General features: G+C 46.0%; 1 protein-coding gene across 5 annotated transcripts in view; it reads left to right on the forward strand.

Moving 5' to 3' along the window:
- LOC130525790 (EGF-like repeat and discoidin I-like domain-containing protein 3) overlaps positions 1-19789 on the forward strand; it is a 68235-nt gene extending 48446 nt beyond the window's left edge. For all 5 annotated transcript variants that reach the window (XM_057032970.1, XM_057032968.1, XM_057032971.1 and 2 more), the window contains 4 exons: positions 26-170; positions 365-549; positions 11934-12089; positions 17280-19789. In XM_057032970.1, coding sequence (XP_056888950.1) covers positions 26-170; positions 365-549; positions 11934-12089; positions 17280-17429 — 636 coding nt within the window. In that variant the 3' untranslated portion in view covers positions 17430-19789. The remainder of the gene's footprint in view (positions 1-25; positions 171-364; positions 550-11933; positions 12090-17279) is intronic.
- Positions 19790-20397: the final 608 nt, after the last annotated feature.

Below are 20397 nucleotides of genomic sequence, written 5' to 3' on the forward strand. Positions count from 1 at the left end.
CCTGTCATTTTATCCCCTACAACAGATTTTCAGAGGGAATGTTGATAACAACACTCCGTCTGCCAGCTCCTTCACCCCTCCGATTGAAGCCCAGTACGTGCGCATTTACCCCCAAGTCTGTCGGCGGCACTGCACCTTGCGCATGGAGCTGCTCGGCTGCGAGCTGTCAGGTGAGCGAACCGGACATCGTCCGCACGTTTGCACAAAACATCAATAAAGTGCTGGGAACTGTGTCATTTCTCTCTATTGTGGCAAAACAACTTTGCACGAAATCACAAGTAGTGATGTTAGTGCTAAATCTTTATCAATGTGTGCATTTTTTTAGTAGTAATAGTTTTTGTTTGTTGGTTTTTGACATTCCCAGGCTGCTCTGAGCCGATGGGAATGAAATCCGGGCATATCCAGGATTACCAGATCACAGCTTCAAGCATCTTCCGGACTGTCAACATGGACATGTTCACCTGGGAGCCTGGGAAGGCCCGGCTGGACAAACAAGGCAAGGTCAACGCTTGGACGGCAGGACACAGCGACCAGTCGCAGTGGCTGCAGGTACGAGCCGGTCGGAGCTAACTGTAGCTAGCGTAGCAGTGAAGATGGGTTTTGGCGGGAAACTTTGAGACGGCCTCATGTCATTGTGCCGAAGGATGAGGTCCGACCCCTCCGGTGTAATAACCGTCGGTGTGTTAGCGCCTGCGTTCCGACCATACTGATGCATTCGCTGGCAGGTGTGAAGCAGACACCAGCACCTCTCCGCTCCCAGTATCCTCCCTAGAAACAGGCAGTAATAGGAAGCATTTTTCTCTCCCCTTTTGAACATGACAACATTTTTGAATCCCACACCCACGCCGCCTGTGCGGGAAGAGTTGAGCCCTTTAATGCTTGGCTGCAGCCCAGGCTGCTCCCCTACTATGACCAGCAGCCAATCCCTTTCTTTGTGTTGCAGTCAACCGATGGCTGGAAGTGTCCCGGAGAGGCATGTCTCCCAGTGACTCTTTACACCCCAGTTTGTATATATATATATGTATATATTGTTATGGGAATATGTGAGATTGATTGGAGCTTGGAGAGTTCCAGGAACGCACTACTCAGACACCACCCTTTCCAGTGCGGCTCCTCGTTGGCTCCTGAAATCATCCCAAGACGCTAAATGTCGCCGCTTTCAGAGGAAGAAAAGACATTTTGTGTCAAGTGACGACATGGAAGTGTCCATGTGGATCATCTTCTCAGGGAACACGAGATCAGAGGGATTCATTTGATTTGGCGGCCCTTCTGATGCCCCTCGCTGGACGTGCGCCGCCGCCCCTGTCGCCGTGTCACAGTCGGCGCTTTGTAGTCACGGCGACTTGTCTGGCCGTTGAAACATGGGCCCGGTGCTTTTTTTCAGCGTATTTTGCTGAAAGCTTTCTGAGGAGTGTGCGGCAGAGGACGCCGTCCGGACTACGGCTAAACCAAATCGATTTCTGTGGGTAAAGGGAAAACTCGTGGTTTCGTATTACACGCTGTGCCGGCAGGGAAGAGGAGCTGCTGTACGCGGGGAGAAAATCGATGGCTTCCACTGCCAAGGACTATTTCTGCACACACACCACACTGGCAAGTCTGTGGGGGCTTTTCTACATTTTCACTGATACAGCTGTTGGAGCCGACTCACACTGAGCCATTGATTTATATACATTTGCAAAAGTTACAGCCGCTATCGTCTTCATTCCGGTTGCAATGACAAATAATTGATTCTCAGCGACGCTGCAGAACGACTAGACCATACCGATAAAACGAATTAATCAGACCTAATGAGATATTAAGTGTTTCTATCAATCAAGACCAATTCAATCTTTCTATGTGCGTCATTTCATTTCAGCCCAACTTGCGCTCTGAAAATGTACATTCCTCTCGTTCTTTTTTACGAGCGTAATCTCGCCACATTAACTCTCCCTCAGACCTGCAGATGTTTTGCTCCTGACTAAATGAGTTTGCTCCAGCAGGCAGCAGATAAAATGACACAAAGAGGACATTCGAGCGGAATCATTGGCGATGTTTCTGGAACACGCCGAAGCCGTCAGACGGAGCTGCCCAGTGATCAAGCTGGCATAAGCTGATTAGTTAATTATACACATTAACATGTCCAGGCAGCAGAAAGGAGGTGGCAGACATGAGATGATTTCCCATTTCCTCCATTTTATATGACATGTATGCCATAATTTCACATCAGGATGTCTCTGCATTGGTTCTCACGACTTCTTTGTAGGTCAGATTTGATCCAGCTCGCACCTCTTAACTGTTTCCTAGTCACTAAGTACCCAAAAAGCTGCTTAAAACTCCCAAAGTTCTTCATCACAATATATAGGAGCAAGTTTTCTGCCATCATTCTTTAGCCCCTCATCTGTTCCCATCTGATTAGCTGTTATAATGTAAAGAAACACGTGTTATTAAGCTACAGAAGCTTTTATAACATTTGAAAAAAAGACAAATCAAATATGTCAATCACTGTTACTACAGTGTTTTGTTGCCTCTGAAAGATTGAAACTATTTAAGCATAATTTATGACAGCAGCCGGAGAAACAGACTCATTTGAAATGCATGACACACTGTCGAATACACAGCTGAATAACCACCATTCTGTCGCTACGTCTGCACGAACAACGCGCACCATTTACGCTAATCTGCGCTAATTTCATCTGCCGAGGTCGGGTTATTTCCATTTTCTTACAACCATAAAACCGCAATTATCATATCCTGTGACAATAAATGGGATTTATTTTCTCTGCATGTGATTAAAAATAATCGCTGCCATTTTGGATTAATGGATTACTTTTTGTCAAAGTTGTTTGGTTCACAGCAAATGAACCAGTTCTAGTGGCTCATTTGTCTCATGCCTAAAGGACCTTCTGACAGTGATAAAGATGTGCTACGTGTGACGCCCCGACGACCACCTGCACGGTGACGTTAAGTGGTTGAAAGGGTTAAAATGAGGAACGATACGTTAGCACCGACTGCTAAATTTGATGGTTAATGGTGACGTGTTTAACCTCTGAGGCCTCCTCTGGCCAGAAGAGTGTCCAGTTGAAGCCGTTTGCTTCCACGAGCTGGTTAAAATTAGTCTTCGGTTCCTCCGGAAAGGATGAGACATTCGCACATTTTCAGACTGCAGAAAGAAACTAGCCTGCCTACATATGCATACAGTATATATAATATATATATATATATATATTATATATATATATATATATATATATATATATAAATATATATATATAGTATATATGTGTGTGTGTGTGTGTGTGTGTGTGTGTACATGAGATGGTATTGAGCTCTTACTTTGAAAGGTAATGCTATGGGACCTCCTGTCTTCTGGGGGACGGCGTGTTGCTTTGAGACTGTTTCATCCCAGTCTTTGAATGCAGCAGCAGGTCAGCTGATTTTAGGATGACGTCACCACGGTTGGGAGGAGCGCTCTGAGGTCTCGGACGTTTGAACCCGCATTTGAACGCAACACGTTGTCCCTAATGTGCTATCTTGTGTACATGTTGTACTCATGCTGAATCAGCTGGATGTATTTAATTCTTGACCCGGAGCTCTTAAATCCACCGACCCCAGAGTCAGAGTGGGTCCAGGTTGCAGCAGCGGAAAATGCCAGTGTCTCTGAGCAAAATGTTCCATCTCGGCCGGACTTCAAGATGGGTGTAACCCCACAGTTAATCTTTGAGGAACGTCTCCGGGCAGTGAGGGATCGATGATTCACAGCGTTCTGCGCATTGTTAATGAGGAAGAAAGGAAGCAAAGAAGGTCCAACATGTGCACTCGAGGGCTTTAGCTTCTTCTTCTTGTTGTTAGGGAGTTCATGTGTAGCAAAACAAAAATAGCAATTTAAAGATGTGAGGATATTTATGAGATGAATGAGGGCGGTTGCGTGACTAGAATAATATTTAGAATGGAACCATCTTAATCACAGAGATTAGCTTTTAATCAGGGACTGAGCTCAGGTTGTTGTTGCTGTTGAGCCTGTTCATGTATGAACATTTAGCCGACGTTCTACCAGAACCCCGAGGAGCACGTTGACGGTGCCGACATTCCTGGTTTTTCTCACCCTTCGTGTCCACCTCCGCTCGCTCCCTCCGCCACGTCAGGGAACCCGTCTTAATTGTGCTGGAAAACAAAAATTGAAAGATTAATTTCCCAACAAGAATCAAAACACATTAAGTCACAAATGTTGACATTAGCCGCAGTCGAAAAAGCTTAATTGGGAATGAATTAAAATGGAGTTAAAACTTTTCCTTTGGAAGAAAATTTAATGGGTTTTGGCTTGTAGTGCAGATTAAATGTTGGATCAGGTTTGATGTGAAAATAAGTATTTCTTTGATTGAATTATTTGATCATTGTCTTCTGTGATCAAGCAAAGTGTGTTTTCGTCTGTGCCCCCCCCCCTCTAATTTTGAGTGCGACTGCGTGTTGATGCACGAAAAAGCGGATCTAATGAAAGACGGATTCCTGCTCGCCGGCCGTTAGCGGGTATTTGGTGTAATCACGCAGCTTTGATTATTATTACACCAACGTTACACGGCGACGTTCCCAAATCACATTACGGAATGAAAAACAACACCGCCGCCAACGGACAGCAAACTCAGCTTTTAATCAGAAGATTTGGAGTTTGGTGTTGGTTTCACCCATCCACAGAGGAAAACAGCTTTAATTCATCCTGCTGAAGCTCTTATCTCCTCTGGAGTGATTACCAAGCGAAGATGAAGTCCTTAAAAAAAAGCAAAGCCGGAGAGCGAAAAGGCACCGGAGCATGAAAGGCCTGAAAAGGGAGTTTGATCATCTGGAACGGCAATGATCACGTCTTTATTTTAAGAACAAGAGATCAGTGCTTTGTCGGAGCCGCTTGCATGAAATAAATGAACGGGGACAATTTAATGGATCCTCTGAAGGTTAAAAGATTGTCCCGCATCCCTCAAGTCTGATCAGCCCAAAATGGAAAACGGCGTCCTTGTCCTTGTGCGCGGTAGACACGGCGTCCTCTTAAAAGCTTTTATTACTGTCCCATCATATCGATCCGGTCCAACCTGGATCAAGGCTCTCGTCCCCGCAGATCTGCCTATTCAAAGTTCTCATCCCGTCTTATAGATCTTTCATTTTGTTGGACGCTCGGATTGTATTTTCTTTTTCATCATTTCTCCTGGATCAATAGGAGCCTACAGCCACGCTTTCTGGGGGAACTCATTAAAGGGAAAGCATGAAGGAGCGGGACGGCGTCTCCAGGTGGTTCCTGTTGCCGTCACGGAGTTGCACGGAGCCGTTAGGACCCATCTGGGATAAAAGGCATGAAAACTGCCAAAGACTGAGCAGAATTATTCTGTTGGGTAAGCAGCAGCTTCACGTGTGCTTTGTGTGGCCTTCACTCAGGGCTGGAGGACGTCGAGCCGGTTCCCAGCGGATGTTCTGGAGCCTGATGTATAAACTAGATCTTATTTGATCCTTTCTTTCAGCAGTCAGGTGGAATGTTGGGAGGTGTTGCAGTCCGTCATCGCTCTAGATGCATATTTGGAATAAATGATGTCCCGATTCGTAGGCAAATGTCAAATAATCGAGGTGAAACATTTATTACATCCGGTATTCATGTTTTATAAAACATGAATATTAGAACAAGGATGTTCTAATGTTTTATAAAACATGATTTGTAAAGTTTTCAGTGTCACATGAGCTGGTTGGATTTAATCCTTTTTTAAGCCCCAAACTCTCACTGACATCATAGAAAAGGGCTGTTTTTACTTCTGAGGGCATTTTTGGGGGGTAAAACACAGACGAGCTAACAGCTAAAACAATATCTCCTCCAGATCTACTATCTGACATCCGTTTGTTACTCTGGGTGAATGTGGAAAAGGAGGCACAAAGTGGGAGCCGAGCTGTGGCTTCAGCAACAGTTGCCATGGCGATGAAAATAAACCATTATAATAATCATCCTTGTTCTAATTTTCAAACCAGTGACTTGAGGTGTCATCGCCTGGCTGTCAGGTGACGAGCGTCACCGGGGCTGCCGCTGGTTGGATGGAGCGCCGGGTTCTGACGCCTGACGGAGGAAGACGCCGTCAACATTCTGTATATAACTCTGTTGCTCCCGGCGTTCCGCTTCCATGCGTGATTCCGCTGCCTTTCCCCGCAGCCAGTGTGCCGATTTAATTGCTTCGGAAAATGAAGTCGCTGATGGGATCGTAGCTCCATCTGCTTCCCGTCTGCTTTTTAGTGTGGCCTGCCTCCACGGTGCGTCTGATACATATCTGAATGGAACCTGCGATCCGGCTCCTGTTTCCATTATCCGGGGGAACCTGCCTCTCTCCGCCGCACCCTCAACCTTCCCTTCTTCTGGTCCATCTCACTGGCTCTCAGCTGACCTCAGACGCTTTTATCCGTTTGATCTCAGGAGGACTGATTCAGGAGTCCTCGCCGGTAATCGCCACATCTGCTGGGATTGTCCGACTCGGAGCGAAATCATTGCGGCGGAGATGGAATCCAGCATGTTGATCTTGCGGTTTCAGAATTCCTCGGAGCGGTCCCTTGACGTGCAGGACGTCCCTGACTGGCTCCAGATATTTACACCATCGTGGCGTGATGACGGCTGGAAACAGCAGTCAGTTATGCAGCTGTTTTGTGGTTTTTTTGGTGTTTTAGTTTTAATTGTAGCTAATTTATGTCAAGTTCAATGTCCAGAAAGTGTCCATATGTGCACATACGTGTGATGAGTCGGCTTAAATATTTCATTTACTCTGTGGGGGGGGGGGGCAGCAGCCAGAGCTTTGAAAGATTTATTTTCCTATTTTTCACCTCTTCCTGGACTCTTCCGAGGCCGACGGCCAGCTCCTGTTTTTATTCAGATGCGTTCCTCTTTTTTGTTTCGGTTTCGTTTATTTAGCCTTCATTCAAACAAACTGGCCCGAATGGGGTCAATATCCGTCCGGGGGGGGGTCACACTGCGTCAACCTTCAGGTGCTAAAGTTTGTTGCATTCATGCGCCACCTTGGAATGGTCGCCTTTGCTTTTACAAGGGGAAAATGCCGCTTCTGAATGAACCCTTTCTATTTTTAAAGCTCACTGTGTTTAATTATTAATTGGGGGGGAGAAAACAAAAGGCAGATAGATGAAGAGCTGCAGGTGAAACCCCACAACAGGCCCAAAATAGCTTCCACCACAGAATCCAGAGGAGGAAACTGGATTTGTAGGCATCTGTTATCGTCCGATACAGGACGGCCATTTGTAATGATGCCAGAATGAACCACAAACGTCTGACTTCCAGCCAGAGTTGAACAATTATGGGATGAATTCCTTACTAGTGGATCTCCATCAGACGTTCACTTATATGATTGTTTCCAGTGGCTCTCATTGTACCTGCTCCAAATTTCAGGACAACTGTAGCCGAGAGCCAGGCTTCTTCTTGGCTAAGTATGATGAGCTAGCACCAAAAGAAAGCTCCCCTCTTTACAAATGGCTTTGATGTTTCCACGTTCTGCTGCCATTCATGATGCCTTTTAGCGTGTTAGTGCCGTGGGGGCTGGCTAGGCTGATGGCGTGAACTGGTAGAAGAGCGAGGTTGGTCAATGCATAACAATGTCCCCGTGCAACGGAAGCTGCGCGGCTAATAAAAGTGTGTGTGTCTGGTATTGTAGTCCACTACATTTTATGCATAAACCCCAACAAACAACGTTTATTTGTTATCTCTATCCTTGACGTTTGATGACCAGGCCGACTTGACACAGCCACGGGGGGGCACTTTGTCTGTGCCGTAACTTCACAGCTTCGGGGCTTCCTGCTCACGCACCTTCTCAATGTGGGCCCTCAGCGGGGGGGGGTTGTATCTTCTTAGATTCCTCTCCTGCAAGCAAAGACCATGCCTGTATTTTTCAGTTATGCGAAATAGGAGCGACAAAATGTGTCCCTGGCAGTGCGGATGGCGACGCTTCTCTATAAAGATGTGGACAGAAGGGCAAGAAGGCGGGGGGGGAGGGGCCGCGTGGTTAAGACGAGCCCGCGTGCACGGCGACGTCTTGTCAGGTTTGGGGCTGTTTAATGAAACCGCGAATGAAAATGATAAAAATCTGAGCTGACAGCGAGTCGTGCGAGGGACAATTACTCAAACTACCGAGGTATTGAGGAAATGAAGTTACATATTTCTGGACGAGGCGACTCCGTCCACATAATTAACACCCAACCTGAGGCGGCACATCTCGCCACGGTTAATCTATCACATCTGCTGTGTTTGCTGTGGCAAATCGAGCAGAGCTATTAATTAATTAGTCTTCATCATTATGAGAAATTAAAGTTGGATTTTTCAATCTGGCAGTTTTTGTGTTTCTTTAACGTGCAGCTCCGTCATCAAGGCTGTTTGTCTATTTTCAACTGTTATCACCAAACGGAACTAAATTTAGCAGATAGGATGAGCACACTGATGAAAGCGGTTCACTTTGATGTTTGTGGGATCACCATGACAACCTGGTCCAGATGAAGTTACTCCAAATTGGCTATGACTCTTGCTTTTGTTCTGTTAATTAAATTAAAATGACAATAGTGGCTAAACTACGGGGGTTTATTTTACCAGCGAGCCTGATTTGGTTGGATTTCACTTGTTTATCCTTCAGATCACCATTTAGTAATTTGGCCTCTTCTAAAAATATTTTACCGGAGCCTAAATCCTAAATAAATTTTCCAACCCGGGACCAGAGAGTGCCGATCAGACAGAAAATATTTAGGCTTTGCTTATTTGTCAGATGAATAAACTCCAGCTGCTTTTTAATTCAGAAAACTTCCTCCATTAATTCTTTATCACCCTTTTTGTTCAAATTTGTGAATATTGGATTTTAACTGGAGAGCACAGGGGTGGGGGTGGGGGGGAGTTGAAGGGGACTGACCAGTGTTTCTTCTTATTTTCTTGGCTATTCCCTTTGCCATTACCTCCAGGATCAGGCAGAATAAAGACATCGTCTGCTTAAAAAGATGTGTCACAAAGAGGAGGAGAGGACAGGGAGAGCCTTCCCGTCAACTGGAAAGATGAAATGAGGTTTCAGCACGCTGTTAAATTAGCACAGCTGGAAGGCGAACGCCAGCAGGACACTGTAATCATGCGCTGCGTTAATAAAAAAGGAAACCGGCTCTCCAAGAGCTGCTTTTAAGACCGCCTCTCATTGCATTAATCTCCTTATTTTTTGCACTGGCAAAGCCACATCTAAGTGGGAGCAGGGATTAGCACGCTGACTCTTGTCTTAATGAGCTGGAGAGATGAGTGTTTGTCTGGAAGAAGTGTGTAAATGTTGCCCTTCTGGCGCTGCCATTACAGCCCAATTGACCCTGTCCTCCTTCCACGTGAGCACTCGGTCGTTGGTAAACCTTCAACCTCCATCTTAGATCATTCTCGTTTACAGATCGAAGCCACAGGCAGAGTTTCGCTGCTCCTAGAATGCTGAGGCTCGCGGCTGAGGTGGGAGGGAGCGTGGTTTGATAGGAACAAAGAAGAGAAGGCGGAGGATGGCGGCGAGGCCTTGCTTTAACAAGCTTATCTCCCCTCCTAATTCAGTCCGGGCCATCAAAGCCTCACTGACGCTTATATTTTTGACCGCTACCTGTGACGGCAATTACTGTCGCAGGCTCCTTTTCCTTTTTTTTTTTGTTTTTGTTGTTTTTTTGGCTACTTGAGCCGAACGCGTTTACCTTCAGCAACAAGGGTGCTCTAAAAGCCGCAGGATTGTTCTGTCGTTCTCTCCCTCTTTTTCTGGTGGGTTGCTGTGACATTATTATAGAGCTGTCGTGTTAAAGGTATTCATATGCTTAAAAGGGAATATTTCCCAAGGATGCTGCAGCGGTTCTAAAAGAAACAGATAAAAAAAGGCTGTGACATCCACAAGTGGAGTGCAGGCTTAGAGGAATACTTCACGAGTAGTGCGCTCTCAGCAAATGAACGCACACCTGAACCGCAGCTCCGTGGATGTCTGCACGCTAACGCGGACGTCCTTTGGACTCCTTTTATTAATTAAATAAATCTCACCCCAGGCAACCGGGAATTCATCCAGTTGGATGAGCCTTGAAAGGGACCTACCTTGAAAGGGAAATGTGCTTTGTAGTCGCTAAGTCGTGGCTTTACCTCCGTGCACGTGAAGCCCTGCTGAGATCCTTGTGACTCAACGGGGGGTTCTGCATTACAGAGGACTCTCTGAGAGTCAAGGAGGCCGTGGTGGTTCTGTGGCTCTGAGGTGAACCCGTACAAGGCACAAAGCTCACACGGAACCCAACGCTCCAAGGGCTTTTCAAGGGCCAAATATCTTATGTCTTTTAAGGTTGTCCTGCGGTCTGAGGTGCCTTAAGAGTGGATTTGTACCAATAATTTGCTCCGAAAACGATCAGGATGACAATGGTAAACATGAAACTTTCATATTCAATATTTACAACGAACCATTTTCATGTGTGTGAGGAAAGCCGAGGACTCCCGAGTCATGATCCTGTGGAACACAACCTAGACAGGATTTTGTCAACAGTCTTTGTCTTGGTTTTTCTTAAAAATTGCCCCAAAATTGTTCCAAATTGTCACGTGTGACATGGCGATATTTCTTGCTGGAAAGGCATTATTCTAGAGGGGCGGTGGGCAGATGGAGGATGTGTGTGTTGGGTTGTGTTGGGATTATCGGCGCACGCCACCCACAGCACCATCCAAACCGTTAAATGCCTGATTCCTCGTCTTTATCTGTGGCGTCTCCAACACATTAAAAAAAGTCTCTTAGGTTCATGTGTTTACCCCGATTTAATGGCTGCCAGAGCCATGTGACACATATGTTCTATGTTGCCATCTGACCCGGCCCATTAGTGTGATATATGCCTGTCCCCATCCTGAGGACAGGCAGCAGAAGACATACTGTATATCTGCATACTGTTGGGTTTTTCCCGTTGTTGTTTTCACTCGCTCCTGCTTTGCTGGCACTTTCAGAATCCCCCCCCCCCCCCCCCCAGGTTTTCTGTGCAGGCATTAAGCTCAGAGTGACATTTAGGCATGAATCTTGTGCGGAGGACTCAGCCATGCTTATTATTTCTGGACGCAGAAAATGCAGACCAAACACAATGTTGCATTGTGTTGTGCTGCTATGATGTCATATTTATGTACACACCCTGCAGTAGAAACACACACACACACACACACCACTCTTCCCAATGCCAACAGAACTGTAAATATTTGTAGGAAGGCAACAAAACTGAGTCATGACAGGAGGGAATTTGTATGAATAATTGATTACTTTTGATATTTATTTTAGTAAAGGCCGAGCACGTGACGCCGTGTACAACGCTTTTATTAAAGACATCCCGAATCTGTAGAAAGCCTTAAGGCCAGTTAATCTTTAATGCAGTGTAATTAAACTAGCACCTTGGCTGCACATGAAAGAATTAAAAAATGAGCATAATCTTTTCCTTAATTAGTAACTTTGTAGTGCGTCGCTGAGATGTATCCTGCTCAGGGTGGACCTCAGTCCCGTCACTCACCTCACACAGGAGGTTTCTGTCAGCATCCTAATGAGCTTCCTCCTGCCATAAATGACATCCTGTGGTTTCCATTTTTTTTTATTTGTCTTAGGATGGCAGAAGAAATAATTACCTGGCTTGATGCAACACAGAAAAAGATATTTCTGTCATTTCCCTTTTATGGAATGAGCTTCATACCTGCTGCTTTATGATTATGGAGGATCACAGGGAGTAACTAATATAGCAGCTCTCAAACTGTATTCTAATATGAGTCATGTCGCTGTGCTTTTAAAACGATGTATTATTCACTCGATATAAGTGATCCAGTATGGGTTTATTAAATAAATCAAGCGGACATGGCTGCTGAAGAGATTCGTAGGCTTGTGAACGATTTAGTCCAGATTACGCATATTCGCCGAGTCATGGAAAACTGAGCTTTGGGCCTCTTTCAGGTGGACTTGCGTGTGCCAACCAAGGTGACGGGCATCATCACCCAGGGAGCTAAGGACTTTGGCCGGGTCCAGTTCGTTGGCTCATACAAAGTGGCATACAGCAACGACGGGGAGCGGTGGATCACGTATCAGGACGAGAAACAGCGGAAGGACAAGGTAAGGCCAACAAACCTGCCTCCCAGCCAACCATCCATGTCACCGTTTCCGGCACCTAAAGCACATTTTTGCTGTCAGGTGCTCACAGGAAACAAAGACTGTGGAATAATAAATGCACGTCGGTGGGAACTGCGCGTTCTTGAGTGCTGAATTATACATCATAGCAGGGAGAGGGGCCATTCTGGGGAGAGGGAAGCACAGGTAAACAGAGGAAAGCACAGGAAGGTTAGAAACCCACAGGAAGCAATAATGTTCCACAAGTTTGTAAGTATTGAGAAAGGAAAATCCGTGTTGGCACCTGTCTCTGGCTCTTCCCTCTTTCCCTGAACATTTTTTAATCTTTGTCTCAAGCCGAGCCTAACTGGCCTGTCCTCCCTCCTCTCACCAGATAAGAATCCGATAAGACCCCGCTGTCATGCTGGCCTGGCCAGCGCTTTCCTGAAAATCTTGTTTACGACCCTTCAACTCCGAGCTCGTCCTTTGCAGCTGCACCGGAGACAGTGCACGGCTGCTGCAGCCTCTCCTCTGATATCAGAGAGCTGCAGGCTCGAGGTAACGGCTCAGCCAGGAGGTTGCAGGAGCATTTACTCCATTTTCCTGCTGTTCCATTGAAAGATAAGCCCTATTTCCTCTGCCTATTCACGCACCACCAGTGCTTTTAAGAAAAATAGGTGTTTAAAATGAAACCCATTAAATTAAAGAGATGCTCAAAAGTCTCTCCCATAAACCTTGAATGATCATATTCTGTGAATATCTGCCCAGCTTTCACCAGTCAAATCTTTATTAATATCTGTACATCTGTTGGTTGCAGACGTCTCTCAGAGGTCTGAATGTAAACCTTTAGATCCTCAAGGTCATTCGCGCTGGGTTGATTTCATGCAACTCTGGGCTGAAACCAACGCCTCTGACTTTTGTTTATGCGCACAAGTGAAATGTCAGGCATCCGAATATAATCCGACATGAAAGAACAGACAGTGCTGAAACCCAACCTTTCAAATGATTGATGATGATGACTACGACGATGATGGCAGAGCTGCCAGCCTTCAGTCTGGAAATCAGACTTTGTTTACTCATTGAACTCGATCTGCCTGTTCGTGAGCGGGCACCCAGAGATGGACGAGCGGTAAAAATCGCACAAATCACTTACCTTAATTTGGTTAACGGGTAAATCTAATTTCCAGTAATAGCAGCAGAGATGTCCTTCCATCCTTCACCTTGTTGTTTTGCTTTATAATTAGAAGCAAAACCAAAGATGCAATATTTGTTTTCGTGTGTGTGTGTGTGTGTGTGTGGGGGGGGGGGGGGGGGGGGGTTAGCAAAGCTTTGGAGAATGTCAATCTGTTTGTCCCCAGACGGAGCCAAGGGGCTGTGCAGATGTACGATTCTTCAAGGTGTTTTCCTCCTTCAGTCAGCCATTAATGCTAGAGGACACATTTGGCTGCTGGGCTCCTGAGGCTCCTCCTGCCGCACCACAATGGTCGACTTGGCAGGGGGATACTCGGGACGCACGAGCACGTGCGCGTCAGTGTGCGGCTGTCTGGTGATAGAAGCTTGTAAGTATTCTTCTCAGCTCTACCCTGCAGCTCCTATGTGGCAGGAGCTGCAGGCAGTCAGATCGAGATTGAGAGAGGAGGCTGCGTCAGAATACAGATGTTGTCAAAGAGGGCACGCCAGCGCGCCCGTACGGAGTCCGCCGGGCACACGCAGAACCCTCCAGAACCGGTGTAGTGTGCTTGTAACTGAGACAAGTAAGAACATAATCCATTGTTTAAACATAATTAAGCCGGGAAACTTGGCGCCATCACACATATTGGCTGGGCTTTTCCACATTTGGGTCACTGATCTGGCTTTTCCTGCACCGCCGCCGTCTCCCGAGCGTCAATATTTACACGTGCACTTGATGGGACCAGTCAAGCACAGAAGTAATTGATCTGGGTTTAATGGTGTTTTACTTCAGGTGAGAGAGGGTTAGTCAGTCGTTGGGCCTTTCAGATCCATCCAGGTCACTGGATTGAAAAGAGCCAAACGACTAGAGCGCCGAGCTTCGGAACAGCAGCTGCATTAATATAAAATGGCCTAGATATTGCCGATACATCGCAATTTCAAGGGTGAAATTAGTTCTTTTGGTGCGGGAAGCCATCTTCTGCTGAGATGCTTGAGTTGTTCTTCTGAAGGAGGCCGCGTCAGGGCTAACCGCTCATTTGATCTGCCTGTGACACTTTATCTCCAGAGGCGCGCACGGCCTCCCACGGTAATGCACAGCCAAGACGACACAAGCCGGGAAATCAATAGTTTGGAGCGAAGCCGCGGCTGCTACCTTGAGGAACATACGCACAAACGGGCCCTTTCTGCCGTACACGTGGTGATCTGTGAATAAAACAATGGCTGGTGTGGGCAGCGAGGTTGGAACATTCTGCCTCTCAGCTCCACCAGTCAGATGGAATTACAAAGAGATTATTTAAATCCCTTTTGTAGTTTGGTGGTGCCCAGTTAGTTACCTTTAAAGGATACAATTGGTGGCATTTGCTACATTTTCTTAGTAATTTAGTCAGAATATTCTGGACCTATAGAAGAAACATCCTGATCCTCCTCACAGACAGAGAAAGAGAATGTTGAATGACTCTGAACTCTTGTGTATAGTTGATGTGAAATCTTTCAAAAGCTGGGGGAGGATTAAAGAATTAAAAATAAACAACATTAAAGTAAGACGAGGAATGAACTCAGAAAGTTGAGAAGCTCATAGGCTCAATACTAAGGGGACAAAACACCCAAGATATGACCTGATTCAATATAGACTGTCACACACACACACACACGCACACACACGCACACACACATGCTGCCTACTGTATCGACAGGAGGATGTTCAGTCTACCTAGTTCTGAGGGTCCTGTGTGGTTTTTAAAGTTTAAAACCATCTATGTATATCTGCGCGTATCCTGCTGCAGCGTGTGTATTTTAAACCTATTCTCACTGAAGTTGTGCAACTCTCGAGACATTATGGGAGGGGTAAACCCTTTCCTCAGCCCTCGTTGTTGTTGTTATCGCCGTTTCCGCGCCGCCTTTTTGGGATAATAAAGCGTCCTGGTTTACTCATCACGTTTGAGGCAGCACGTCAGCACTGCCTTCTCTGGAATTCGATCGCCCACTTTGGGATTCGCAGCCAAAGTTCTCCAGCTGCAGTCGCATGAACTCAGCACACAAATAAGGAATGCAAGTGAAATGGTTCCGGAACAGATGTGGCCAACTTTCCTGCTTCCGCGTTAGAACCACTGAGTGACACGTCTGCAGGTGTGATTCCTCAGCTCTGCAGCAACACTTTGCCTCCCCAGAAGGGGACAGTTTGGTATTTTTATACTGAGAGAAACTTGATAAATCACTGAAATCGTCTTCTACGTCGTCAGATGAGGAAGTTTCACATGTGTTGCAGGTGTAAAACCGCCAGACGCTGGAATGTTTTCAGAAGTTGTTGGGGTTCTTTTTTGTCATTTCCAGAGATAACAAGACGGATTGAAAGTAAAAGAAGAAGCAGAGGACAGAGGGAAAAAGAGGCGGGAATGACAGAGGGGGCAGGATGTTGTGTGATAGAGCCTTGTTTTGCTGTCTGCAGATGCAAACCTTATCTGACTGCAGTCTAAGCTCCTGCTAGAATACAGATGAGAAAGACAGAGGAAGAATGGGCTCCACTGCGGGGGGCAAAGTGATGAAAAAGAATGGAGGATGAAAAGGTGGCCCGCTCCCGTTTGCATTATACATGCGGAATAAGGGAAGCGATCAAAGTGTACGACGGCGGCATGATTTCATCTTTAGCAACACAAAAACCAAACGACAGCGCGGCTATTAATGGAAGCGTAGAGGAGGAGGTCGAGCCGCGACGCGTCGTCTCATCACAGCACATCCATCACAATTACATCGCATGCGTTCAGCCTCCCAAGTGCCCCGAGAGGTCCGTTATTATTTCAACTAACCAGCTGTTCGACGCCACGGCCTCCGCACTCGGTTTGCCAATAAACCCCAAACAGGAAAAAACAACTCATAACACAGAAGGATAAAACTCAAAACTGTTCAAATTTACTGGAAATTTTCTATCTGAAGATGTCGAACATTTGGATGTTTGACTTCCAACGGAGGTGTCGCGATGACGTTGGCGGCGGAGCGTCACCCCGCCACCGTCGCCGGGGTAGACGCCTCCCGCTGATTTTTCATTCCACACCACAGTGAATCCCATCACCTCCCAATTACACCAGCGTAATCAGCGCCGCTTAATAGAAATGATCATATTCGCTAATGAAGCCACCACACTGGAAACATTTCTTTTCCATAAATTTTGCTGTCCATTACACACGCACATGAAACGCTTGTTCCACCCAATCCTCTGAAAAAAAATGTAAAAACTAGGTTGCAACGGATAAAAGAAAACATCCTGGTCTATGAGTTATTATTACTGCACTTTTTTGTCAGCAGCTTAATCTAAATTAAAAGTCTGCACGTGAACACATTTTTTTTTAAATTGTTTTGGGATTAGGTTTAGGGTCGGGTGTCCCGCAGGGCTGTTTGACCTCACAACATCAAAGCCTCCTGCTTGTACTTGGGTGGAAAAGTACAAAAATAAAATAAGTCGAATTCAAAAAAAAAAAAAAAAAAAAAAAATACCTGAAACGAGCATAGCAAGCAGGGAGGTGCACTCTGATCGCAGTGGGCGTGATAATTAAGTGCATGGTGGAAAGCTGCAATTTTGCACTGGGGGTGGGGGGTGGGGGGATGTGGGCTCATGACTGCTGCGTGAGAAGAAAAGCTGCTGAGCTAATGTACAAGTGTTTCCTGTCGTTTTCCCGCCATCCTTGACGGCTGCACTTGATTCGGAACCTGCGTGAGGCTTTCAGGGCAGCGGCCTGGAAACAGTTTGTTGTCTGAGAAGCTGCTGGATGAGAAGTGTTTTTGTTTGTGAGCATTTTAAAGAAGGGGGAAATTTCTGTTTTTTATGGTCTGGTTAGCACACACACACACACACACACACACACGTTAGCTTACATGCAAATCACGGAGGCGTCACAGCTGCCCTCGACAGGCACTCTGAGCAATCAGGGCATTTGGTGCCTTGCTCAAAGGCACCTCAGCGCCCCTCTGGAAGTGTCCCAGCACCTCTCCTGCTACCGCTGCTGTGCTAACAACAATGCTCCCCTGTTGCAGGTGTTCCAGGGGAACTTCGACAACGACACGCACAGAAAGAACGTGATAGAGCCGCCCATCTACGCCCGGCTCATCCGGATCCTCCCGTGGTCGTGGTACGGCAGGATCACTTTGCGCGTAGAGATACTGGGATGCACAGAGGAAGAGTGAAGCTTTTTTCTCCAGTTGTTTCTTTCTTTTCTTTCGCCTTTTCTTTGCCATTGCGACCCCCCCCCCCCCCCCCGACCCCCCCTTCCCCCCTCAGACATACTGGAGTTTCACCCAGTCTGTCAAAAACAAACTGTACAACCTGTAAAGAGAATTTGATTTCCAGTGGATGTTTTTTGGTTTTTTTCCAGCAACACGTGTTCGGGTGTGGGTTACTCTTTGTTCTTTTGTACAATAATCTTTAAAAAAAAGTCCTTTTTTGTTGAAAATGTGTCTTCTCATTGTCAACGTTTGCCATCGTGTCCTGAATGAACCATGTAATGTAGATGAGACGGGAGGGGATTCTGTGGTTTTAGTGTGTCGCCATGGAAACCAATTGTACAGTGTCACTTTTTACCAGCGACGTGAGAGCCGTCCGCCACGTTTCGTTGGACGATGATCCGGTTTCGTTACCGTTGAAAAACGGCGCGTAGTCGTCACGTTCTGGACTCGTTTTCCTTTGATTCCACGCGCTCAGCCCAGGTGGCGCCGTCGCTACGCGTCACAACACTATTAACGCTGTATTATATGTAACGGAGACACACATTGCATGGTGCGTGAATTATAAATGCATTATTACGACATTATTAGATCCTCTTAACCCTGAGAGCAACACTTCTGATTTAGGGACACACTTTTATGCATTTTATTGTTTTATTTGACTGGAGTTAAATCTCGTTGACGCCGAGGCCGAAAGGCAGTGAGAAGATCTTAGAGGTCTCAAAGAGTGTCCCTTTCCAATGTTTCCTTGTTTCCTTTTGTTTTCTTACAGCTACATTTTTAAAGTACTTGGAATATACCTTTGGAATAAACCTGCTCGGGATTTCTTCTTGTGTTATTTTCGACCTTCGGGTGTTTAAAAACTGTGGTCAACATCTGTCGTCTTGGAGATAAGAGCATATAGTGAATCCATTAAAAAGCTCAGGACTGATGTCATTTAATTACCCATAAATGTACAACCTTTGGTCACCATTTAAAGATTTCTATGTTCATGACTGACTCATATTTGTGCTGTTTGATTTAACTGTTGACTGATTACTTTTAGGTGCAAACCCCCTGAAATTCAGCGAATATGTCATTACTAAAGCTGCAGAGGTGATTAGCTATGGCAACACAGCAGGCAGTGTCTTTCTTTCAGAATATTTCCATTTTACTCGCAAACGGATCGTTTAATGAGGTGTTTTGGAGTTATTTTAACCCAGAAGTGATGACAAAGATGCATCAAGCATCTCGCTAATACAAACTTCTGCTGGTCAGTGCAGTAAAGAGCGTTGTTGGGTTGGTAAATAGGCAGAAAACATGGTGGGCTTCAAATTAAGATGGTTCCATAATAATAAATAACGCCACATCTGCTTTTATGCTTTGAGTTTCCCACAGACGTCTTTGCTCACGTGACTTGATGTTCTCATCCTTTCTGAAGTTGAAACTGCATCATTTAGGGAAAAAATAAAAAAAATAAAAAAGAACCACAGTATGAGAAAATTGTGTCCGCCATGAAACGCGTCCGTGTTTGGAACTTTGTTTGTCAGCCGTCACGACGTCCACATGTTGTAGTTGAGACGTGACCGTGTGAAATAGGAACCTTTTTTTTTTTATATCTGATATCTGGAAAACTCCGTCCCAGCAGAGCCTGTTGGAATCCGGTGAAGCCAATGGGACATTTGTTAGCTGATGCGTTCAAATGCCCAGGAGGCTTTTAATTGATCTATTACCCAGGCAACGTTGCCAAATCAGTCATCTTATAAACTATCCCACAGACTTGGAAGGATTCCAATCAGTGCATTGATATCAGATATACCTCTATAGATGAGTAAAAGGATATCAGAACTATATGAATATATGTGAATATTTTGCAGCTGTTATAACTGTATGCTGGTCAGCGTCTGATCTCGGTTGACGGCTTCCCATCTGCAGCCCCTCTGCCAGGCTCTGAGGAGGCCTGCATGATTCATGAGCCGGGTCGGAGCAGCAGAAATGTCTACAGGCGCATCATGTTCTTGCATATCATCTGAAAGCCTTCGCGTTGTACTCGGCACTGATTGTCTTTTTGTAACGAGAACCCGTCGTCTCCCGAGCTGAGGGGAAGGGGAAAGCGATGCCGTCTCAGCCGTTTCCGTGTCGTTTGCTCGTTTTCTTACATTTTCTGTCTGATCGTCAGTCACTGTCTGCGAGAGGCGCCGAGCATCTGAATGCTGGCGTGGTTGGAAACTTGGACGGGAGTTTGAGAATCGGTGTACAGTCAAAAAAAAAAAAACAAAGAAGGAAAAGTGTTGCTTTGAACAAGTCTCTTTTGGTTTGACAAATAAAAAACATACCTGTGAAAAGAGCGCGTCTGCCTGATTCCTTCTCAACCAATCAGGACTCCACTGCTGCCCTTGTCAGTCACCCCCCCCCCCCCCCCCCCCCCACCCCCCTCCTTCCCGAGGCTCAGGTGTCAGCTACTCACTTACAGCTGCCACTCACACATTTTACATCCTCTTCATGGCCGCAGGCAGTTTCCTCTCTGAATGAACCCCAATCACCAACCACTGTGGAGAACCGCACGCCCAGTTTATCAGTAATGGGAGATGAATATTATGGGCTTTTCTTATTTCAGTGAGGAAGAGAAAAAAAGTGAGGAACGAGAACTACAAATTGGACAAATGGAATCAGACGGGATGGTGCAGGAAGAGGAGAAGGAATGATGTTCTCATTTCTAAATAAAATGACGAATTACAAAATGATGTCAGACTGATTCCCCTCCCAGCTGCCCTTGAGCAAATGGGGGCCACAGCGGGGAGGAGGCTCCACCTCACCGCAGGGCCGACTGTGTAACATTTGTACACACACCATGATCCGTGTAATCACACCATTCGAGATGACATGACATTAATATAGAATTACCACTAAAAATGTGCGATTCCATACAGATTATATGTTTACTACACAGCAC

The sequence above is a fragment of the Takifugu flavidus genome, chromosome 5, assembly GCF_003711565.1.
Source record: "Takifugu flavidus isolate HTHZ2018 chromosome 5, ASM371156v2, whole genome shotgun sequence".
Lineage (NCBI taxonomy): Eukaryota > Metazoa > Chordata > Actinopteri > Tetraodontiformes > Tetraodontidae > Takifugu > Takifugu flavidus.